The following is a 27,086-nucleotide window of genomic DNA, read 5'->3' as shown; positions in this document are numbered from 1 at the left end:
TAATGAATATTCTATGAATATGGATACAATATGTTTTTCTGTAATATTCTTCTTGTTGTTCTTTGAATAATAAATAACATCTATTATAAGTACATATAAACGATATCAATATTTTTATTTCGCAATCACAAGACTCGAAAGGTTAATGTGATAATATATACTTCTAGCTTATGGATCCAATATTTCTATCTCCTCCATAAGCAAGTAAGAGCAATTTTCGTGTTTTTCAGAAATTTCGCCAATCTTTTCCCTGTTATTCTTCGAATAATAAATTGTTATCAGCGTTGTTTTGATTTATCGCGTGCGCGATTAGTCTCAGCTGTGACGGCCTTTTCCCCAACAACGATTTGTATTCATAGCGCGCAATTGAACAGAGCAATTACTCATATTATATACACACGCATATATACATTCACACATATATGTATAATATTGTAAATGGCGGCGTCGTTAATTCTAAAACTGTGATTGAGAATTTGCGGGTATGGGTAAAATGGAGATTGATAGCACCGTTTCCTAAGGGGGCAAGTTTGGCACTATTGCAGCGTTTCCCTAACTAAAGTCCGATTCCCGATCCTCATAAAATATAATAATAAATTTGAAAGGAAAACAGAAAAAGGGCGTTTGAAACATAAATTTATGAATACAAACTTTTTAGTTTTACCGTATATTTTTATTTAGAAAATATGCTATATTTATCATGATTTATAAGGATATTTTTAAAAAAATTCACAAATATAACAAGTTTTGCATTTTCTTTACCAAAAATATAAATAAAGAAATAGTTGATTTTGTAATTGATTTTATTAAATATTCATTGTTATTTTTGCAATGATAAATTACATGTTATTCTAATACAGTTTTTTAGTATCTTAGAATAAATATAGTTATTCTAAAATGAATTATTGGGGGCTTTTAAATAATTGATTTTTAAAATTCTTACAGATTTACATGCTAGAGATGTTTATTTTGGGTTTACAATTTAATATTGTGTATACTTAAAGTTCTCTTGGTGTTTGCGCCTAAAGGATACATTCGTCTTCAATGCTGTTTAAACTCTTGATTTTGGACAGCGAGCTGAACTAAGTTTAACGAGAAGAGGGAAGCGGACACATCTTTGCTCTTCTCCGTCTGTCCTTGATTGTTATTGATTGAGTCCAAGTTAGAAATTTTTGATTGTTCTTAATGATAGTGTCTCGTGTATTTTATTTTATGTACATGGCAAGACTGAGGAGATATAAGACTTGTTCATTTTTTGCTTTCATGACCAATTACGATGATCTGGGGGTTTAATTTGATTAGTTGTATCCTTGTCTGTTTGCTTTTACCTCTGACCGTTGCGTGGAGTTTAAACAGGTTGGAATGACCGTTATGCCTGCACTACACTCTCTGGAAGTTGTCCGAACCGAAGTTACAACTGAAGTCGGCCGAGACCTACGACTTCGAGTAAGCGACCACACTGCCACAACTTTCATATGCTGTCCGGACGGCGGCCGTGAATGACGTCCGGACGGCGGCTTCTGTCACGTACAGCTGGCATATTTGCGCGCGATCGAAAACTGTACCAAATAATCGCAATTTTGAAATTGTCATTTTATTAGGTTTGTGTGGGCACTCACCAATACAATATCAGTGAAAACTTTTCGGTCGTAAATATTCAATTTACGCAAAATCTTTGTCGGCTTTTGCAAATTGCCATAAGGCATAAAAATGATACTTCAGAATACGAACACCACTTCTGTGACTATCTTAAAATTTGTTGCCATCGATTCTAAATAAGAATTCGTTATGGTGTGACATTTATAAAAATCGATCTAGGAAAATACATAAGGATATTCGAAACGATTTTTTTTAACAAAATCCAGTACCACTAATTATTTTTTAATTATTTAATTTTATATGAAAAAAAATATAATAACGATATCTGTTAGAAGAATATTCTATCAAAAATATGATTAATACCTTCTGGTGCCCTAAAATATTCAAAGATGTCAGTAAGAGTCTGTTCAAGCTCCTGATAAGCATGTGGTATTATAACTTGACCACGTGACTACGATGCAGAGCTCGACATGCGTGTTGACCATAGGACGCTTACGCGCATACTGAAATTGAACCGAGCTACTCGTTCTATCTCAGCTTGCGAAAAACCATATCATTATCTCTCTCACTGTCGTCACTTAACACGCGAGAGAGCGAAAGGGGAAGTATCTCACCGTTCGCGCTCGAAAGAGCAGCTCCGACTTCGGTTCCTTTGCAGACAATGTTCGGAAGCGCTCGAAGCTGGTCAAGTCGACTAAATAACCCCCACTTTACCTCCCGTTATCGGTAACCTCAAACAACTTCCGAGAGATTTTAGAGCGGGCAGAACCGAACTCGACCGAAGTAACACACTATATTCTCCGTCCGTGGCTAACCTTGGCCAATTTCTAGAGAGTGTAGTATAGGCATTAAAATTACGAAAAAGTGAGGTCTGGCAAGCTCCATGATGTATAAATAGAACAACGTTTGCCAATTAAAGAACCCGAACGACTATTGTGATGCTCTTAGTTTTAATCCTTCTTTTGTCGCGCACGGTCTGTATTTATTCATAATTCCTCTATTGTACAAATATTTGTAGATCTGTTTGTCAGGAATTTGTCGAAGGTTGTAGATGGCCGTAAAACTAATAAATGGCAATATTACATAAGGTGTGAGAGGTTATGCTTCTCATGCTGTCTGTTGGCACTTTCCAGGTGGTATAGTTAATTGGACCGATAAATATAAAGCCTATTTTATTAAAAAAAATGGTAATTAAAATATTTTTGGAAATACTATTTCACAAGTATCAAATTTTCTCTTTTTAAATTGTCTTCTCACGTAACATATATTTCGCATCTGTTTTTTTTCAAAATATATTACTTTCATAACTGTTTCATGTAAAACAATTTTAGATAATTTATTCATAACCAGTTACTTAACGGACGGCCTTCCAGCTGTTATTAAAAAAATGAGATGCTTTCTCTTCATTTTGTAGTTAAGAAACAGATCTCTCAACGAAGCTCGTACTTCGTGAAACTAGATATAAAAAACAATCTGCATTCAGAATGTAATTTAAGGTATGAATCGTGTTATAATATATTTGTAATAATTCAAATATATAACTATTGTACTTTTGAAGTTTGTTCATTAAAACATTAACGAGGTTTTATGTTTGCTTATTTATAATATTCATCTTATAGGATAAGTCCTCAGTTATAAGTTAAATAGTTTCCTAAGTATTAAGGTTCTTGTTATCATAAGAAAAACAAATTCGACTTCGAATAATCGGCTAAAAAATATTCTTTACGTCTTTTGTTTTATAAAGATATTTTATAAAATTAATATGTATATTTAGTACATGTATTTAGATTCAGCTTAGTGTTTATTTTAAAAGTGATACTAAACCATATAATAACGTAAATAAACGACGTTTTAGTTAGATGCATATGAGACACCTAGAACTAGCTTTTTATATATATTTAATTCAATTTCAATAGTTTGTAGGCATTATTGTTTGGAAAACGATGGATTACTGTCATTATTATTTTACCTCGTAAACCGCACCAAGAGGCATCACCAAACAGGCTACCATCAAATCGGCCACTGCTAACGAAGCCACCAGATAGTTGGCAACGTTTTGAAGATTTCTCTCAAGGATGATGGCTGCTATTACGAACACGTTGCCTGAAATAAAAAATAGGAATTATTAAAAAATAGTAATTACTAATTAACATGAGTGAGATAGTAATACGCGAGAAATTAACTGCGACAAGGGGATAGAAATTAAATCATACATTAAAAGAGAAAAGGTCCAGAAAATTTATATTATGATTTATATTATTGTTAAGCGCAGAAGACCGTGATATTTTTATTTATTGATAGATTTCTATCAAATAATAAATTAAACATTTTATGATATTCAGAATTGATCATGTGCGCTGATTTTTTATGAAACCTAATAAAAATGCAATTTTCGAGATTGACGCCACGCAATTTTTTTTTGATCATGGGCCTAATATATATTTATTTACCTGTATTGCCTTCACTGCATACAGTTTAATAGTACGCTACGAGAATTTTCCCAAATTCTCGGTAATTATTGATTATGTTTTGCCGCAGTGATGAAAAAATACATTTTATATGTGAGAAATGTTAACATTTACGGATTTTATTAAAACGTTTTTTGAAAAGTATTATAAATTAACTAGTCTCCCATTTTCATTCACTGTCAAATGAACTATTTCGAATTGCAAGAGAGAATTTATTTTTTATATATGACTATACCGTGCGTTAAAATTATTTTATATTTTTTCACATACAGTTATATAATACATATCACCTGCAATGTTACATAGTATTTCAATATATATTAATAAAGTACTGACTTATCAATACACTCTAATGACACAGCCGCCATAACTAGTTACAGTTTAAAATCAATAACTGCAATTAAGTTACAAAAAATCATTATAAAGCTTTAATAATTATTTTAAAATATTTTATTTTATAAAATAATTAAAGCAACATAAAATATAAAAAATATTTTTTACAATGCAGACAACACTTGCTTCTTTTTTTAACGGTGAACAAAGAAACTGAAACTGAGTCTGCAAATTTTCCAGACATATAGAAAGGGTTTATTACATTCATATGGATACAAATACTGAAGAAAAGTCCACCAGTACAAAATGTTTAAATAGTGGCAAAAGAATTAGAATATGTCAAGCATTATCAAATTTTCAATTTCCTTTTGTATAGTATATTTATTTATTTATTTATTTATTAAAATTATAACCATCGTGACTAATTAATTTAAATGTATGTTTTTTCCTATCATTTTAATCTTGCAATAAAAATTTATTTATAAAAAATATAGAATATAAAAAATGTTCGACTATATCTCTCACGTTAATAATTATTTATCAAATACAAAAAAGTGCTTTTAAAAGCCTAAAAAATATCTAACTAAATAAAGTAGGTAATAATTTATTTTGCAACAATTCTCATGACGTCCTATGTAAACGGAGAAAATACAAACCTATGACTGTTTAGAAAATGTTTTTGCTCAAGTCAACTTTAAAAACTGTATATTAGTTAGGTTTTGTAAATAAACTGCGCACATGACAAATTAGGAATATGATCAAATAATTACATTATTGTTTGCTAGAAATTCTTTCACATCTCGCAATACCATACTAAAATAAATACCGTCAAAATATTAATATATCATTTTATTATTTTATTACAAATCTCACCATCATGACTTGATAATTATCCCCATTCATGATGGGCAATACGTCCTGATGTTGTGAAGGACAAAATATACCAGAAAAAGTCCTCATCCAAATGTTCTTACTGATCAATCCCTGCTTATGACGTAGAACTGATTTACTTATTTTTAAATAGATTTTTGAGAGGAAAGAGGTATAAATAAGCAAATACGACACACTCAAATTTAACAATCAAGTATTCGCGAAACGCTTCGGTTGCTTGCTATCCGATCGATCGTGGTTTTCAGCACATTTCATACATCTTCCTCGAATCTGAAGGTTTAATATTACATCACCCTCTCTCTGTGAGCGTGTGTATGTGCGAAAGGGTGAGACGTGTGGGATGAGTGGATGGATGTATATGCGTCAGTTGTCCCAATTAATAATTCGTTTCCGAGCGTTAAGCGTCAAGGTATGCACGCCGCTTTTTCCTAGGCCTAAATTTATTTATCCGACGGCGGAAGGGTTAGGAACTATTTTATGGCTAATTTATGCTGGCGAATATCCCTAGTCTCTGACGTAGTGCCGCGGAAGCGAATCGCGCCTAAAGGATATCCCCTATTTGGCCCATTTAATATCGCAGGATAACTGTAGATTCGCTTCATAGATAACTTAAACAAGGTGTAACATAAAAAAATTACCTTTGTTACAGATATTTTTGTGATTAAAATCAATTTTTTTAGGTACTTATCAAATGCCTAATACGGCACTACACTTGGCCATAATAATGGGGCACCTCAATATCTTAGAAAATCGATTTAGGTTGTTTAAACTTATTTTTAATATTTAGTAGGTCCACCCTCAGCTGTAACCCTTTTTGCCATACTGTCAACTAAAGACTTGCGAGTGGACGGAGACTATTTTCTCCATTCCATTTGCAATTGTATTTGCCAACCCTTTCTTTTAATTTTGTTTATAAATACTCTATAGGATTTAGGTCTGGTGACTGTGTAGGTCATCCTAAAAGCATCAAACTTTTTGACGCAAACTAGCCCCTGATTTTTAGCGAAGTATGACATGGAGCGTTTTCTTGCAGGAATCAAATGGTAGCGCGATCATTGGAAATATTTTTTATTAGGAATCCATTAAAGTGGATTGCAATATTGAAATATAAATGTCACTATTCATACTACCCTAGCAAGAGTACATGTCTCTTACCCCTGCTGCTGCGATAACGCTTCCGCCACAATATTTAACTTTGGGTACTACGTAATCAGTAAGATATTTTTCTCCAGCTTTTCGTCACACGTGTACTAAACCAGGCGTCGCAAATCTTAAAAAATGTTTAAAAAGTATGATTATTTAAAAATTTTTTTAATAAATTAAGTTTTTAATATTTTTTTTATATTAACCAATTTTAGTTTAAAATTATCTTAAAGCTATAAATTATTTTCGCCTATTCTTCAGATGTGCAATTTCGGTGTTTTCAGGCCCATTCTAACCTTCGAGTTTTATTTATTTCTAAAAGCCACGGAGTGTCGGTCTTTACAACATTTGAATTCCACGTTATTGAGCTTTCTTCTCACCGTTCGCGAAAAAATGCGTAGCCTTTCGATTGCAGAGACTTTAGTAATTAGCTATGAATTCATTTTCGACGATTTTAAGGGACCCCCGAACTAACATTTCTTTCGTTTTCTTTCAGTCCTTGGCTTTGATTGGTCACTTAAGCTTGGGCAATTCAACCTGCAATTATTTGGTGAGCAATTAAAAACGACAAATTCCTTTCATAGTTCTCAGAATTACGGTTAAAACTACTTACTAAAACATTTCGGTCAGAATATGCCCTTGTAAAGAGTTAAACACAATTTTAAGGGGTGCCCCATTATTATGGGAAAATCTGTTTATTAATTTTGTTGTATATTTTTACTTTACAATTTCTTCTCATAATTCAATACAATATTTTATTTCAAATTATACTTTATTCTTTATTGTACGTTCTTTTTCGTCAATCCAAGGTATTCTATAAATATTCATATGAATAACTGAAACGCGTTGTACGTCTAGTTTTTTGATCCCGGAAAACGGGTTGCGATTTCACCCACTACTTGCGTAACACGATTTTGCATTACACACTGTTTTGACACATCTTTGTAAAAGCACACATAATTATAAATTAGCTGAATATCTGCTAGGATTCAAACAGGGATTTTAAATTTGATGTTTAGTTTTATTATTGCTTATTTTTTGGAAATATTATTATTTAGTATATATTTTATATTGCATGTAATAATCTTTTAACTAAAATAAAAATAAATTTTATTTTTTATTATTCATATATATATATATTGCATATATGATATTATTATTGAACCATAATATAATTAAATGTTACTAAACAATATTTTTTGACATTCGGTAGTATATGATATGTATATGTAATAAATATAAAGCGCAAATATGCCTAAAACCTATCCGCGCAGTATCTCACGCTTCGTTAACCTTTCGCGCGAAATCTAGTCGCGGATTTTTTTACGGTAGTAGTACTAGGCAATATCACAAAAGTTAATCACGATATAAAGGAACTATGCGATATGTATGCAAATATAATATAACGTAGTGCTATATTTCTTTTTAAGTACTTCCTAAAATGCTAACAGGGCTGAAAAATAAACGGAAGACATTTTCATACTAGATTAAATCACTAATGGCATATAGAATAATATTTGAATACCGGATGTAAAAATGCACTAAGACCAAAAAAATCGAAAAATTTTATTTTTATAAATAAGGATTTTATATCCAATTGTCTTAAATGAGACATTCACACATTTATTCATGAACATCGTTTTTCTTATAATATTGTATGTTAGCATGTTTGAAGATTGCGTCAGGTGTGAACACTATTTGCTTAATTAGTCAATAGGTTTTTGTGAGTGCATTATTTAATATCAAAAAATAAACTAAATTTTCAGTATGACCTGTTGTACAGGAACCAAAAACTTTTTTGGCATTATTTACATTTTTATTCCTGCCTTCCCCTATTATTTTTTTGTGATGGCTTATCTGATTTAAAAACACCAATTGATAATATTGATTTAAATTTAATTGATCGCAATGATTTGGTATTTGGACAATTCACAATTTATGAATTCCACAAATCGTGATAAAAGTTTTAACACATTGCGTACCGTGTGCACAAATTTGTGCGATTCGACATTTTAATTTTATACGAAAAAAACCCACGTAAACTGCGTATTTACTGTAATGTATTTATTTAAGAATTTACCTACAGATGTTACTAATAGCATATTAACTAAAAATAGTACAAAAAAGTATAAATCCTAAATTCCAGAGGCTCAAAACTCGGGTAAAAAAAATTTGAATAAAAAAAATTTAATGATAAAAATTATGATTTGGAAAATTTGAAGCAAAAAATACATTTAGCAGAAAAGCTAAAAATTTATTTTAATAATTTTGATCATTTAACCTAAAGTTCTACAAAAATAAATTTTTTTTTTTTTACATATCTCTAACTTTATATTACAAGTTAAGAAAACAACGCCAGACTACAAATGAACAATCTCAGAAAATAAATCAAGAAAACAATAGAACAGAACTCTGCCATAAAAATAACTCTGTCCCCACGTACTCCTCCCTTAGCAATTTATAATTACAAATTCAACTAGAAGGAGTGATGGAGATTTTGACAATGGTAAATGTGTGAATGTTACTAAGCACGCAGTAAATTTGCTGGAGCGAGTGTTTTAATAGTCGATGTGTACGAAAAAATTGTTTATAGCACGCAGTGAAATAATGCGAGCTAGAAAATAGTTAAGGAATAGATACACAGAAAGACTATCTTGACGTATGTTGCAACGAGGCGCAAATGATACTGTGCTTTCACAAAGCTCATGGGCAATTAAATAAACCGATCCTCAGAATATTATTAAGAATATATTACCTGACCCAATTTCTAACGTCACAAGGTAAAATTTTTTACGTCAAAAAAAAAAACTGACGTGTAAGAAGTAAATATATATTCACATCCAACCTATGGTTCGTGTGGCGTAAAACTAATTTTCTCAGCCCTCAACAAACGCATGCAAGGGCATAAGGGTTGAAGTGGCTCATGGCGCCTTCGCGCAAGATATATATCAAACAAACAGGCCATCTCCGTTTTTCTATTCCATCAACTCGAACGAGCGCAACTCCCGGATTTCCGACGCAGAAATTACGCGATTATTCCCATTTCTCCCCCGAACGACACGCAATTTCCCTCTGCTTTCCCTCTTATTTTTTGAAAAACACGAAGCAGTGCACACAGACTTAATCCAATTTTCGAGATTTGATTTGTTATTGTTTTTGGCACTGGTTATACGTGCGTGTCACGTATTAGGCCTTGCCTCATTGTGCGATGACACAACATGTAATGTATTATTTTGTATTTTGCGAAAACAAATCACGTAAAGCCACATTTCTAACCGGCATCGTTGGATATGTAACAATATTATTTGATTTACTTTTCTTTGAAATTATTTGATTAACTTATATATCCGATTCTTGGCCAGCCGAAAAAGGACTAATATGACAAAGCTTGACGTTAACTTAGAATTGGACAAAGTTATAATCCCGACTTTTTTATTTGATGGCTCTGATATTAATATAATATAATACAACATGTTGAAAAATAAACGAAAAGCTATATATGTCAAAGTAATATGACTTAAAAGCTAACAATATATTTGGTTTATATAAGCTTAATACAGAATGCTAAATACATACGTACATAAACGATGAGCCAAACTAAGAATTATACGCTTTTTTGCTGTATATAAACTTAAAAATATTGTTTACATTTCAACAATAGCATATAGAAATCATAAAAACGACGTATATTGAAACACTTAAAGCATCAGAGAGTGCAACCAGCTGCACCGTTAAGAGGACATTCAAACGATCATTAACTTAGGAAAATCAACTCATTTTTGACAAAAAACCTAATTATAGAAAAAAATACTGAATAGCACTTATACGCACCAGAAAAACTAAAATTGTGTGCAAAAAGAATGCGTGACAAACAATGCATCTACTTGCGTAAAAACCACTATTAGCAACTACCGCTTGTTGATCTTCGAAAGATTATCAACAAGCAACATATAAAGACTTCAAAATATATTTTGTTGGTTGAATAATTAGGCGATGCAATTAGCCCACTAACATCAAAATCTGTGATTAGTAAGGGCCGTCTTAAATTTTAAATAATACATTTGTAACACTTTATTGCATCAGCAGACAGGCAAACAATTTGAGACGGTTATATAAAATAATTTGGCTGCAAAGTCACACCCTTTCAGCCTTAAAAAGCATATATTAAATGAAATATTAAAAAAACATTCATGACATTAAAACAATATTTATGCAAACAACATTTATGTTATATATAGTTTTAGTCGAAAATATCAAAACAAACCTGTCTAATAATGATAAAGTATAAAATAATGAGGGCATAAAAAATACTTTTGATATATTTTGTGACCGATTTCTGTAGTAATCGATAGTAGTATGAAACATCAGTGAACAAGGGTTTCCGCTTTAACATTTATTTCACAGAAAGGGTTTCTCGATTATGGCAATAAAATCGTAAACGATCTGCCAAATATTGAAAAAATTGAGTAAATTTCAAGGATGGACTTGGAGCAGTGCCATAACAGCATTATTATATTTATATCGATTAATACATAGTATATGTTATTATATAGGATCAGTTTTTTTTTAATTCTTTATAGGGCAAACAATACTTAAGCTTTAAGTGGACGTGGGAGGTTCGACTTTGAGAGAGTTGAGAGACTTATAAACGTATAACTGTTATAACTGATTCACTCATATTAAAAGTAAATAGTCTCTTTTGTTGCCAATATAATTAAACAAAACCTGTAAATGCACTTAATTTGATTAAGAGAACGATTACAACTTAAGCGGAGAGTGCTCCATTAAATCAAGTTGTGTATCTTGTTTATTTATGTAAGGTTGTTTTAATGTGCGGTTTTTATCTTGAGTGCGATGAAACTCTCTTTTGTTTTTGTAATAAGATACAGGTTCACAAAGCGCCCAGCATCACAATGCACTCGACTGCAAGCCATAAACGCATTCTCTGCAAATTCATTACACTGAAAAGTCGTTCCAGAATTTTATTAGAGCGGGACATAAGCAATTTATAAATATTTTCACGCCAGAGAGGCGTTTCTAGATATTCTAGTCGCTCAAAGTGAAGGGCAAGTTGGATAGATTTATTCAACGCGCATTCTAGGTTTACAAGTTGATTTTATTATTACTGTGTGTATTTTTGTATAAATTTAGATTTATTGTGAATATGCGTTTCGGTAAACCGTTCAGCATTGTTTTGTGGCGACTGGCGACCACCATGAATAGTAACAGATAAAAAAGGGCAATTGTCTCATTGTTAATGCCCGTAACCAAGAATGTTCACCATTAACAATGAGACAAACATCATGGCACAAGAGGGATTTCTTTTGACCACACAACACGGGTCGTTAAGAGAATCCTTTTTGTGACTAAACGGTGCGGATGCAATTAATTATCACAACAGCAAACCCTTTCCGTAGAATTCGAAAGTCGGAGCAAGCAAAAACTCGCTTCCAAATATGCAACATCCGATTTCTCGAATTCTACGAAGCGACTCCAGCGATTGGCTAGGAGATCGACGCACAAGCGTGATTGGCCAGCAATGGTGCATCCCCCAAAAGAATATAAGCCCGGACTCCGACAAGGAGACGGCAGTTGATCCGCAGTTGGTCCACAAGACCTTGGTAGACGGCCCAAGGCATTTAATCCACGAGAGTCAAGCAAGAGACCAGTCGCCAGAGAGCGGAGTCAGCGGCAGTCGATCTACCAGCAGCCTTCCTGAGGAACCAGCTACGCGCCCCCACCTGACACTCCTGACACCTGTCGCATGCAGCTTGAGCCATCCTGAGCATCATCAACTGCACGAACTCCGACATCACGAGAAACGTCACGCCGTATTCGTCCATAACAAACTTGTAAATATAAAATAATAAACAGTTTAATAAGATTCACCGAGGAGTCTCATTGGCCGCGAGGTCAACCACCCCTATGGTTACGCTCCCTAAAGTTTCATCTATACCCAACGCTCATTTCATCTATACCCAATAAGATTTCATTTTTATATCAGCGCTTATGATGCAGCGCTCATTTGACCGCGCTCATTTGTGACGGTTCTATTTCTTTAACATATACCAGTACCAAACTATATGTGGTTCCGACTATCGATACTTGGTATCATATACTAGTACATTAGGGCAGATTGTCTGTTCTTTAAGCACTTCATAAAAGTTGTAATTATGAACATGCATAAAACGTGTTAGTATTTTAACTGAATGATATAATAATAGAAGCGTGATATATAATAGTATGATTACAGTATTTATACACCCACATTTCAATACAACAGAGCAGTATTACCTACGGTTTACAGTATTACACGCCAATCCATCAACACCTTAAGCGCCACTCGATCGATCCCGCGATTTTGCGGCGAATGGCATTAATTCGCGAGTGTTAAACTAATTTTTCACTTCTCATCTGCCGCAATCCCATCTTGAACGACATGTATTTTGCATGAATACCAAATTGACTGGCGTGTACTAGTGTAAATCCCCAGCTCTAGGATGTATTTTACCGATAGAGCCAAAGGACTCAGTGTCGTGATAAAATTTATATTTTTCATGTCACCGTGTGGTGTTTGTTCTCGGTTCCCTTTTTCCACTTTCAAAAAGTATCCCAAAGTGTCGTAAGGGTGAAACATACATATATATGGAAAAACAGCGGAAACATGTACTCGTGCTCGTTGAATTTGATTATAGTCGAGTTGGAAAATATTAGGCAATGATTGATTTATTGGTGTTTAAATTTTGTTTCCAGGTTATGGAAAGCAAATTATACGTACAGGTGTATGTATTATTCATACGGCTTATCCTGGATTACTCATACTCAACACACATGTTTATTTTCACATTGAATCAATAAACGCAAATATAATGATAAGATACATTATAGGTTTATCCTCAATTCTATAAATTAAACTGCAATTAACAACGATACGATAACTAAATTTGTTTATAAAATTATACAATGATTGATGGAAAGCTGTAATTTTTTTGCGCTATAAATGATTTGTTATTAAAAAAAATAAATTGTATTGATATCACAAACAGTAAAGATTCAGGATTAAAATTAACCATATAATCTGGAGCACACATAAAGCACAAGGATCGTACTAATTTTCATGTTATTTTCTTCAGAGTTTTACATATGTACATGTAATATTCCATACATTTATTAACATGTAAACCATAGCAGAGGAGTTCATAAATTTTCCCTCTTTTATTTATAAATATTGTTAATTAGTCTTGAGTTGCTTCTTCTTGAAATTTTTCGACACTGGTGTAAAAATAAATATATAATATCATCTTAATTAAAAATATAAAAATAAAAATAAAGTACTCGCTTGGAGGTTTTTGTTAAAATTTTCTCTATAAATAAATATATTAACTACATTACTAAATAGCGCAAATAAATAATTTAAATTAACTTGTTTATATAAAAAAACATTTAGGTAAGTTCCTTAATAACTTTAAAATTAAAGTAACTTGGAGTAAAACAAATGTAAGTCTTACGAAAATCAGATTAAAAATTGTTTGTAATATGTACATTTTTATTTGATTCAGCCATCAATTTTGTTTCAAAATTCGGTAATTATAAAATTATAATAAGGGATATGTAGTTTTTTTAAAGCGTTGAAGTAGTTGTTTACTTATAAAATAAAAAAAAAACTTAAGGGCGGGTGGAACATTCCGTTCCGCACGACCTTATCTCTCACTCACTCTCGTCACTTAACAAGCGAGCGAGCGAAAGGGAATGTATCGCACCGTACGCGCTTGGTATACATAATCAAATAGTAAGGAGGTACATTATTACTTTAAACTATATTTAAAGGCAATTTGTAAATCAGTGACTTATTTTTAATAAGTTAAAAGTATTAATATAGCTTTTAATCAATATAATATGTTATGCACTGCCTAGCTTAATTTAATTTTAATTATTTACCACGATTTTTTGAGATCTGTGCTGATTGATCAGAATTATTAATATATATTAATAACTAATTCTGATCTCTCATACACAATATAAATTGAAAAAAATACTAGTGTTCATATAGGAATAGATAGCAGATACTCCAATACTTAAACTACTGGTCTATAGGGTTGATTATAGCACATCCTTATATAAAAAAACTAACGATAGCTTGAAATTCATCGTTTAATTTTAACATCTAATTCAAGAAAACCCTTGATTGTTTTTGTTCTCGAGTGCATTATAAAAATGATGTACCCTTTTTTAAGAAAAAAAAGTTTCATTATATTTATTTCGGCTGCCAGGACTCCGATGATACATTACGAGTCCGATTATCTCTTGGGTGGGATACACGCGAACACATCCTTCGTAACGATATCAAAATGTCATTCTTCACGCCGTCCCATTGTTCTCCCATTGGAGCAATTTAATTTTGTTAAGGACAAAATGGCCATGCCAAGTGCGCCCTAACGGACAATTCACAACTCAACAGTATTTTTTCTCGGATCCACAAAAAAAGGACATGTTTGTACAAAATAATCTAATGTGAATATTTAATTTATGATTAAATTTATGGTTGGAACAATCGTATGACTTCGAGAGCTAATTCAATTTGAGTTGGTCGACCATGCTATCGATCTTGCTATTTTGAACAAAATCGTTTGCTTTTCTATTATCAATAGGATGCTGAATTCCTTGAAAAACCAGCAATATATGTAGGTAATGTATTTCAAAATAATTTTAAAGCTGAGATTATTTCAGAAATTTGACCTATTTTTATCGTAGGTACATTTATTAATTGCACGAATTTCGTGTTTTTGATGTGAAACGTTTGTAACTTTTAACGTGCTTGTGTATTTATACCCTTTTGTATTACAAAGCATTTTTTACGTGTTTTTTATTTATTTATATTATATACACGATGAAGTACCGTTAATTTAATTTCAACCCTTTAAACGTTAATCCCCGATATATTTTCTAATTACAAAATTAAAACGTGGATTGCAATTTCACATATAAACAACTCTGTGAAGAATGAGAATTAATAAATGAAAAATAAGATATGCTTTATAAATAAAAAAACCCAATTAAGGTGCTTAAAACAGAAAAAATTCTGAAAATATAATTAATAAAAATATTAATAAGGAGCTTTTTTGAGATGATTTTATAAAAAATATAGATTATCTTGTCTTTGTGGCAATAAAATTTTTATACTGTATAGTTTCAGTAGATACACAAAATAAAAAGTATTGCGCAAAAATAAACACAAAAAATAGCAGTAATAAACATTCTCCAGAGCAGGTAGCGAAACCTACAAACCGTTGTATGTTTTATGCAATGGACGTGTAGCGCTAGAGCAATATAAAAAAACGGAATTTCAGAACTTTTATTTTTTTTTGAGATTTTTGAAGGAAGCGGAGAATACAATAGTCGTGCATGTCGTAAAAATATGATTACCAACTCATTATTTGACTTAATCTGTTGCAAACGATTATTTAAAACGGAATTAATAAGTTTTTGATAATTAGTATGGTGACCTCCTGTTGCAACATGTTAGCCTAATGCGTTAGAACAGGGTAAACATAATTAACTAGCTAGAAATCCTGAAAGTCCTGATCTCACTTGATACTTAATTAAAATCAAGCTAGGTCGAATATATAAAGTATTAAAAATTCTTTACTTAGTTATTATAGAAAATATCTTATGAATATAAATTTATGTATATTATTAAAGAAAAAAGCGCTATTATTAAAAACCTGCTTCAGCTGTAAAGTATGTCTATTTCTTATAAATTTATTATATAGATTTTACCGATTCTTAAACTTTTAAGTATTGTTTGTGTCTGATTGATATGTTTGTTACTGGTTTACCCCATTGTAACACATTGGGCTTACGTCCGGCAGGTTGCAACAAAACATACCAAACATTACAGCATTTTTTTGTGGTTATATCGATACAATAATTAATGACATGATGATAATTTTCAAAAATAATAAATTTATAATTTTCTATTTTTTTTTTGTAAGGGTGCTTATTACGTTTACTGGTGTTGCCAATCGAAAAAATCTATTGATCAAGAGATTATTGTATCCGTAATTTAATTTTTTACTGCAAAGAATTTAATTAGGCAATCACAGCATTGAATATTGCGAATTTTATGACGTGTGTGAGATTTTATTCATTGTTTAGATCTTGCGTAATGTCGGCCATTTATGACACCAGATATTCGCGTATTTGTCCCCCCACCCTGGTGGCCATTATTTAGACAGCGCTGCCAACACAACCGAACGAAAATCGTTTCCCCCTTTTGGGGCAATTATTCGCGTCGGAAAATAAGATTTTCCCCGATTCGATTTTATTGTGTTTTTATTCAGGGTGAAAAACGCAATTCGCCATTTACAAAGGAGCAATATTTAAATATTTTCGGATAAGCGGGATTACTCGCTTCTTTGAATGCCAATAAAATAAATATTTATATAACGGAAATTTTTAATATTTCGACAGAATGGAACCGGAACTTTTTTATACGATGTAAATTTAATAATGCGCTATTTTAATATATTAAACATTTGTATGTAAACACGTTATTTTAAATATTTGATTATTAAGTTTATATCATGAATTATTCAATAATTTTATTTTACGTCATATGTCATTAACCAAATATATTAATAGATTGACTTGATATGTATGTATATGTATTATATTATAGATACATGCATATATTTCGAATGAGAAGAGTTTTCCTTACCTACATAAAATATGATCTTTGCCTCAAGTTTATAATGAGTTTGTCCCTTAAAAATTCTGTCTCAGAAATAAATGAACGTAACTTATTATCAAAAGCTGCAGACAAATTAAACTTTGAGGTTATGTATATATTTAACTGTCACTTTTAGGGAAGAGTTTCACTTTTTCGTCGCCCGAAGGCCCAAAACGTTAACTTTGCCGGAAGAGAGATTGAATATTGTAATTTTTTAAAAAAAAAATTTCGATGGCTTGTACCGAAATTAATTAAATATGTATTTACAGAATAAATTTTCGCCGATAATTTTTCACATCGTTGAAAGTTTCGGGCGGATTTTCGTTAGAATTCGCAGGATTGCGAGATCATTAGAAACTTTTGTGATCGGAACAAAAGGGGTCAACTTTTATGCCACGAAACTTGTAAGTAGTTTTCGTGGCGCTGAAAAGTTATACGTAACTATTTATCGGTCGTTTATATTATTTTTATAATAATAAGAATAATAATAGTAATGCGACTAAACCAAGTTTAAGTAATATAATGGTATTAACTGGTCGAAAAACTACGTCGTCGTCGACGTTCAGAAAAGATTTTTATTAAATTCTAAGATCGCTTAACAATGCTTTCATATTTATAATAATTATGGAATAATTTTGAAAGCATTTATTATGTATATAATGTAATTAATAATGTTTTAAATTATTTGTTATCAATAAACATTTATGTACATCAAATAAGATAGACGTCATAGTATTATATATTGTTTTAATTTTTTTCTTTAAAATATGTACAATTTAACATTTCAATGTTCAGAAAATACCAATTAATGTTTTAAAACAATATTATTGGGAGCGCAATAAATATTTTGTTAGGATGTTATTAGCTTTTATATTCCATTTCTGAAAATCCTTAAGCAACATACAGCCATTTTATTCTTTGTTAAAATTGATTATGTTTTTTTGTATATAAACAAACATTGCAAAAAATTAATAACTAGTGTATATCTTATATAATTGTATATACAGGTTGTTACAATACAATTTATATTTTTATGTAATATAAATTTGATCATCATGACTACCATTACCCGTAACAAAGTAAAAAATAGTTATGGCGCATCCCATTTTCTTAGCTCGGGTCCGCAAAGCTCAAAGCTCTGCTAAGGTGAGCGGGTTTCTTGACGTTTTTCAACATTTGCGAAAAACCTATTTCCTCTTATGTATTGCGAAAACATTTTTGGGTTTATCCAGTCACCCGCGAGGTCATGTTTCTTGGGCAATCATATGTCGAACACACCACACATTTCGTCATATAAAGCGGCAAGGGTTACCTTCAGGTTGTCACACTCATTGACTCGCGTTCAATTGCATTTTGATAATTTATAATTATATTTAAATTCGTCACTTTAATAATTTGATGCCATAACCAAAACATAAATTTAAATTCCCATAAGAGAAATTATACATAAATATTGAAGTTTTAGCAAAAAATATATTGTTTTATATATTTTACAAAAAAAGTGTATAATACAGTCAATTGAAATACAATATTTGAGAATAGCTTCAGAGCTAAAATATATATTGGTTTTTAGAACATCATACTGATTGAAAGTATTGTCGCATAGAAAGCAATAAATGTTTTATCTTAAATAAAATAAACAGTTCATTTAAGTTCTTATTACATATATTCATATTTTATCCGTATTTTTGCCCAATTTATATTATTTGTCTTTTATTTCTATTCCGTGAAAAAATATAACAACAACGCAATGCCATATAAACCGAAATTTATTATTTTTAATGAAATTCTCAGCAAAGCTCACATACCGCTAATTAATTCCCGTTGTTTGATTACAGAGAAAACTCTGATCTCTCAATTGGAATAAACAGAGATCGGTTTATCAGAGTTATGGGGAAGCGATTACGTTCCTCTGGCGGATTTATTTTTGAATCATCTTATCCTTTAGTAATTTTCTACCCAGAGATAGAAAGAGAAAAAGAGAGGGTCTACGAAACAGATTAAGGGCCCCACTCGGAGGCAATTTAGCCTCAGGGCCCTCAGACACATACTCCTACCCTACGACCATATCTCTCTCTTAAGTCAATTTGGATTTCTTTTTACATTACACCGCACGCAAACTCTCAATATAAATCTTTGCTTTCGTGCCCCTCTTTATGCGTCAATTTTTCTCGTCTCCTTTAGCAGCATCTCTTAATTATACCTACGACCGTTGAGTTAAATTAGCGTCGTTAAACCAGGCTATATTATTCAATTCGATCATGTGTATTTTTTTGTATGTATTACGTCCAATTACCGGAGTACGGTTTTAATTCAGCGGAGCTCGAAAGGCTCTTAGCAATCGAGCCTCTTACTAATTTGAGCACTTGACTTGACCTTTTTAATGTAGAATATGTTAATCTGTCTTTTACCGGGTGTTTTTCAAAGAAGCACGAATTTGAGTTAGGAATATGACAAAATAAAATAGTATCGATTAGTTGTACTTAAATATAAACATTTCATAAAAATATATTCCACTAATAATATAAATTTAAATCGTCTATTGTCACAATTATTATCTTATGAAAATATACTATAATAATATTTGTAAAGCCTTTTAAATACATTAATCAATAAAAATTAAACAAAAAAAATATTCAATTCTAAATACTTTTAAATTCATAAGAATTAGGGATTCTGCATTTAGACAAAACAAGAATTCCAGCTTTTGTATCGTTTTTAGTCCCAGAAGTAAAATTTTTTAACCCTGCGACTCGATAATATCTGATTTTCTATTAAAAAAGTTTTTTTAAATTAACACAACTTTATAAACATGAATGTTTATAGTGCTAAAATAAAAAATAGGTAGCTCATTAGTATAGTATTTTTTTTTACAAAAGCCTGACTATTTTGTCACTGAAAACTATTTTTGAAGTTGCTCCTAAAAATATATTTAAGTAATGTAGAATCTTATAAAGAATTTATAATTTAGATCGGATACTAAAATATTTATTGAAGAGGATTATTATTCTCTTTATATAATTCATTATGGCGTAAGATATAGAAAAAATAAAGTTAATAAACCATCGGTATATAAACTCATAATATAAATCTTTGCTCACAATTAAGCCAACATCAACGGAAAGTAAGCGAGTATTCTCAGCGGTAGGAATACTCACTACAAAAATGACATACAGACCGTTAGAATAGGTCCTAAATACCTGAAATTAAAAAAAAAAATTGTATTTAAATAAAATAAAGGATTTCATGTTTAATATATGTGTACATATATGATCCGTATCGAAAAATGAGGGAGTAATTCAGAAAGAAAAACTTGAAGACTCTTAAACTTTTTTGCTTCTACACCCTCATTATAATATTCTGATTTATAATCTTATATGTTTATATTAGAGTATAATAGATATGCTCAAAACTTTATCAATAAAAAAATCCTAACATTTTTCGACATTTTTCATAGATAAAATAAGTCTATATTCATTAAAATGATATATAATTAAAAAATAAATTAAATTGCAGATTAATTAAAGTTGTTCATCATATTACTTGTAAATATATACTGTTTGTTATTCATTAATAAATAAAGCATATCACAGTTTAAAAAAAACTGTATCGTTTATAGAAATAGGCTGTGAAATTTTAATCCTTAAAATTTTTGTGCAGCTGTTTTCTTTTATGTGACATATTAAACAAATAAACATATTACAGTCAAAACAACAAGAAGATCAATAATTTGAATAGTTTTAAGTAAATAAGATATATTAGGTAATTTTTTTAATGAATAAAAATTCATTTTTTTTAAGGATATTATCTTTTTCTACCTCTAGGTTATTTTTTTAAATTTCATTAGTAGCAAATATTAGAGGTTTTTGTGCAAAATATTTAGATAATCTATTTTTCACGTCGTCTAAATTTTAATATTTTTTTATCTAGGAAGTATTAAATTAATTTAAATAAATAGTCTAGAGCAGGGGTGGCCAACCCACAGCCCGGCCCGCCTTGAACATTTTTTCGGCCCGCGAGATTCATCACAATTTTACAAAATATATTTATTTTATATTTGGCCAATACACTATAGACAATTTTTTATTCCAAAAAATGTCTATAGTGTATCTAAATCTAATATGGGGATATATAATTTTATATGTGGCCCGCGGAGTTATGATGCATTTTCAAAGTGGCCCGGAAGATCATTTGTGTTGGCCACCCCTAGTCTAGAGAATAAGGTGAACAAGATGAAACCTTTCAAACAAATTCCGTGATTTTATCGAGAGGCAATTTCGCCACATGGGGACGCGCATTGTCATGTTGTAGAATTAATATTTTTACGCCTATTTTTTACTTCTTGTGAAAGCAATCCAATCAAATACTAAAATTTAAGCTTGCTGATATTGTTTGGGCAGGTTTAAAAGTTAAAAAAAAGTATAGGTCTTCTACGCACACCCATTTCTCATCTTCTGTTATCAAATGATCAAGAAAAGGTGACCCAGCTGTAAGACCCGGAAGCTCTTAAGATATGCTGATAAGCGCTGACTTGTTTTCTTTGCCCAATTCCTATGGAAGCCTTCTCAATCTTATAAATGGGTTGAATTGGACTGATTTAGTTTTTTGACCAGCTGATCGATAGTTTGAGTATGCAGCCATGACGTAACTGGTTTTCCACATCCATACAATTCTTGACATCGTAATTTCCCGCTAAATTTATTTTAAACTATCTTTGATATTGCTATTTGACAAATGTTTTTAGTGGTCGTATATGTAAATATTTACTATTAAATACATTTAAGATATAAAAGATGGCAATTTTTCTTAGTACAATGTAAAAAATTTAGGACCACATATTTTGATTAAAATAAATTATATTTGATTACTCGTGTATGTGTTTATAAATTTAAAAATATATATTAATAATAAGCATATTTATGTAATAAATTACTTGAATATAATATTATATTGTATTATATATAGAGAGAAATAAAAATAAATATATTTGAAACACAGGTCATTTTTATGTTGCTGACTCAAACGGTTAGGCAGAAAGAAAGGTGCTGAACCGATGAATAAACCGAACCCTGCCAAACCTTTACGATTAATATATACATAAAGGTATATAAAAAGTATATAGCTGTTACTGCGCAAATAAAATAGCGATAAAGTTGTATTTAATACAGAAAATATTATATAAACTAGGTTCGTTCAAGTAATCTTATCATGAAAATTTGTAAAATTGGTGCATTATTTTAAATTAAATAAAAAAATAAGAGGTTATTTATTAAAATGTAAAAAGGGTAAAAGGCAGATTTTTCACGTCACGAACTTTCGCAAAGACTTAACATTTGCGATAAATCTCAAAATCCCAAGTGCTCGGTGATATTTGATTCTTGCTAAGTCATCAATTCGCATATTCTTGCATGTATATTTTACTCGTGAGAGTGAGAAAAGCTGATCTAGCTGTAAGAGTGAAGTGTTTATATTTTCAGCTGAAAATACGTTTTATAGTAATGATTTTTTCAAATGATTTTTGACGTGATATATTTACTCATGTGTGTATAAAATAGTACATTTTTCTTTGTCACGTGGTCGATGAAAAGTGATATTAAACCAGACATAAAGCAACTAATTAAGTGATTAATCTATCATTGATTTATTGCATTAAAACACAATCTATAACTATTAAATATTTGGTAATGAGTTTTGCATTACTACTTATTTAATAGTTATTGATTATGTTTTAACGCAAAGAAAGACTCAATTATTTTTCATACGTATATAAATTTAACAAGCATAATTTTTGGCTATTTATACTATTTTAAATTTGTCAGCTAATATATTCATATATTATTTTACACATATACTTAAACGTAAGTAGCAAATCTGTATATATGAATGACATATTTGTTACAGCTTACAATTCCTATTTGTGAGAAAAGTAATAAAAAATAAGCTAAACGTCAATCAAATGTCAAAAGTGTTTCAGAATGTGAATGAAATGTATTATGGTTTAATTTTTTATTGCAAATTTTAAATTTAAAGATACTTTTTATATGTTGTGCAAAACATAACAATTTTTATAAAAACGATAATGATTAAAAAAAATAATATGATAAATATAAGTGTAAATTTTTTGTACATTTCTGCATATACGTATACAATAAAAATCATATTTTTTTAATGTGTAATATTATTTCAATTACACACAATTAATATGTTTATAAAAAAAAACCAGCAAATTTTTTCATGCATTTTTAAAAAAAGTACAGGCGTTACGTTATTTCAAAAACATAAAAAAATTGTAGATACTATTTATAGGTATACACAATTTGTTTCTCTCATATAAATGAATTTCACTGTGGAAAATAGTGAACGTAGATAACGTAGATATGGCTGCGTTTAATACTGTTGTTAGGCTTTCCACTTCATTACTTCATCTTGTTTGCGAAAAAGGGTACATGAACACGCATTCGCCAAATTATTACCGATAGTCACACCATGAGCTTCATTGCCTTGTGTTTCTTAAACATTTTATTTATATACTACATATATATTTTTCCACCTCTATATTTTCAATATATTTAATAACTTCTCCCAAAATATAAACAATTTAAGTTTCGGCTAAGCTAGTGAATAGTAAAAGTAACGTACGTATGATTGATAAAAACTTTAAGAAGGTCATAAAAGTAATATTATAAAGTTTACTTAAAAAATGGTTTTATTCATGCTAAGGTATTTTTATCATATAATAATGTTTTAAGGTACAGCGTAAAAAATTTGATACAGCTTTAAACCAATGCACCCACACAGAAAATGTACATATAAAAATTAGCTTGAATACAATGCGTATTTGCAAGTACTTAGATCCGAATAAATTAATATCATCCGACAGATGGATAAAACTTTGGATAGCTGTACTTATTAAGGAGTTGTCCAATATTTATGTTCCTTAAAACAATACTCTGGTAATTATGTGGCATATAAAACGAAGTTGCTTAAGAATCTACGGATTATATAAATTTCCAACAAGTTGTTTGCGTTTCCCCTAGTACACTTGTCAAAGCGACTGATTGACTTAAATATTTTAGAAATTTTGTGGAAAATAAAAATTGCCATATGTTTATAAATGCAAACATTTTTTTTACCTTTTTTCAAAAGTCAGTCAAATATATTATTTGCTAACCAGTTTTCTGATCTAGAAATATTTAAGAAGCTTTAATTGAATGTGTTTTCTATTATGTTATTGAAAGCTGCAATAAAATCAATTATCACTTTTGTGTTCGTTATCTATATCATTATCAAAATTATTTGATTTTGCTGTTTTAGAATTAAAAATGATATTACAATTTAAATGGCAAATAGTAATACATTAGAATTTATAATAAAGTTTTTCATTATATTCAACGAAATTTATTTTAAGGAATATTTTAAGAAGAATAATATGAAATTATTAATAAATTTACTATTTATATAATTATATGTCAATGTCGTAATTTTTCATCTTACTGGAATTGACTAATTTTTTTTAATGTCATTCAGTTGAACACCTGGTGTAATCGATTGTCTCCTATTTTCTTCTAAAGTTATCCGTTCATTGAAAATTACTTCACGTCATAGTGCATTTACTATACACAGCTTAGCCTGTCTAGGTCAGCGATTAGTCTGAAGCCGGACTCGGGATTAGCCCACTAAGACATCTCTCGTTAAGTTCATCGAAGCTTGAAATTTGTCCGACGGGGGACTGCTTATCGGTACACTGTCAAAGCCCCCGATGGCCGATAAAACCAACTTTGACTTGGTCACACCGGCCAAATTCTCCCCTCTTTTACTACTGTGCCACTGCCACTTTTAGAACTCACTCGTTAAAAGTTTGCGCTGCAAGCCAGCCAGCGTGGACTTTCCTCGTACAACTTATATAGTGCACAAACTAGGAGATAGTGTTTTGCAGCAGACAATATAATATAAATTAATTTAATTTAAGTGAAAAGCGACGCTCGTGGCACAATCTGTTTGTACTTTTGAGGTGAAATTGTATGAACTCGCATTATGTTGTAGTTAACCACCGAAACGCGAAGAAACCGCTAAAATGTAGGGAGAATTGTTTGCAAAGTGAGAGAGGTGTGACTGCAGGTGAAAATATAGATGTATGGTTAAGGATCTAAAAACGTGCTTAGAGTTCTAATGTGATTCACTTATTAAATAAAATTATATGATGTATATGTCATCGTCGCTTTGAGATTCATAAAAAATAATAATCTTTAAATAATTTCAATGTTTTCAATTAGGAGGAAACACCTTTCGGGTAGATAATTTACTCAATAAACTTTTTTTTATAGAGCCTCACAGGGCGTAAAACCATTGCCTTAAAAATAAATTGAAATATAAAAAGACCCTTTGCCTCTTTCATTAAGAACTCAATTAAAACGACAAGATTTCGGTACTAATCGCTAGCTCTCAGACATAAACCTCTATTAACATAATTAATGACAACGAACTCTATGAACTATGTTCTTAATAATACCTATGTAAATTTAGAAAAAAAATACGTTTTAAAAATTGTTCTTTGTAGCAGCATCCTAGGCTAATTAAGACGTTTTATTGTGTACTTTTAAACGTCCAGCAATATGATGGGAGAAAAAAGTTTGAAATATAAAGGTCCCACGGCGCATCGCCGTTCATTTGCATAAGACACTTTGTTTCTCCGCCCTGGCGGGACCTCGTTGCGTTTTTTTCCTTAATAAAAATAAATGAGACCTTTAAATCTGAGAGGCTCTTAAGAGGTGCCTCGTCTGAATGGCCAGTTATCCATTGGGCTGATGAGCTTTCGCCCGGGCGAGAGATTATGGTGTGCCGTAGGAAAAAGGCAAATTTTTATTATCCAATTCCGAAAAACAAATTCTCTGATAAGGCTTATTGAAATTTGACCTTAACCCGGATCCGGTTACGAAACGCGCGGCCATTAATTTTGTAAAATAACCCTTTGAGTGTTTTTTTTACTTTACTTTGTGTTTAAATATTCAAGAAAAAATATACACTTTTACCGAGAATATTTCGCATGATACTTTGACTTTGTTCTGCATATTTATATAAAAAACGTCATCTCAGATTGCCAGACAATTAATCTTAAAACAAGCTATCAATAGTTTTATACAAAATGATTGTAATTGTACAATATTTATGGGATGTGGCTAAGAACAATCCGAGTCGTTTGCATAATACTTTGAACAAATTTACGTGACAATATTTTTTTTACAATATTTGCGTGACCAATAAACCTTTTTCGGGCTTTAAGTCCAAAGAGGTATGACGCTGCAGCCGAAATAGACTGGCTAAATTGTTATTAATTACAATTTATCATAAATAAATAGTGCCTGATAGAGAAGCAGGTGGAGAAGTAATCTCTTCTGTAAGATTTGCTGAGATTTCTTTGATATTTTTATCTTAAATTGCTTAATCATTCGCTGATGTGACAAAGTGTAAGATATTTTATACATTTGATTCGAAACGTCTCTGGAGAATCATACATGCGGATGCTGTGGACCAATTGTATCGCTTGATTATTTAACAAACGAAATGTATTTTGCCTTGAATAAGTAAAATTGCAAAATGGAGCAATTTCTATAGTCATGAATGCAATAATTATATTACAATAGCGGTTTTTATGCCGGTAGACGCATCGTATATTGCATATTACGCCCAAAACGGGCAGTTAACGGACATAAGTGCTAACACAATTGTTGTAATTGTGGTATTCACTATTCTTTTATTGTTATAAGACCTTTTGGCAAATCGCGTTGCTATTTCCTTTCCATAAGTTTGCAATTGTCGTTTAAATGAACCTTTAATTTAATTTAACGAAAATATTATAACAATTTATGATGAATTATTTTCTATTTCATTATCATTTTTATCTAGTGATATGATTCATGAATTAC

General features: G+C 30.7%; 1 protein-coding gene across 1 annotated transcript in view; it reads right to left on the bottom strand.

The window, feature by feature from the left end:
* Positions 1 to 27,086, bottom strand: part of LOC148237983 (5-hydroxytryptamine receptor-like) — a 266,837-nt gene that overhangs the window by 21,014 nt on the left and 218,737 nt on the right. Inside the window, exon 5 of the mRNA XM_088181218.1 lies at positions 3,569 to 3,702. Within this exon, the coding sequence (XP_088037344.1) occupies positions 3,569 to 3,702 (134 nt within the window). The remainder of the gene's footprint in view (positions 1 to 3,568; positions 3,703 to 27,086) is intronic.

The sequence above is a fragment of the Plectrocnemia conspersa genome, unplaced genomic scaffold (assembly GCF_051122295.1).
Source record: "Plectrocnemia conspersa isolate PC_06_02 unplaced genomic scaffold, ASM5112229v1 ptg000002l, whole genome shotgun sequence".
NCBI classification, from domain to species: Eukaryota; Metazoa; Arthropoda; class Insecta; order Trichoptera; family Polycentropodidae; genus Plectrocnemia; species Plectrocnemia conspersa.
The sequence above is the reverse complement of the archived record's forward strand: the minus strand, read 5'-3'. Positions and strand labels throughout refer to the sequence as shown.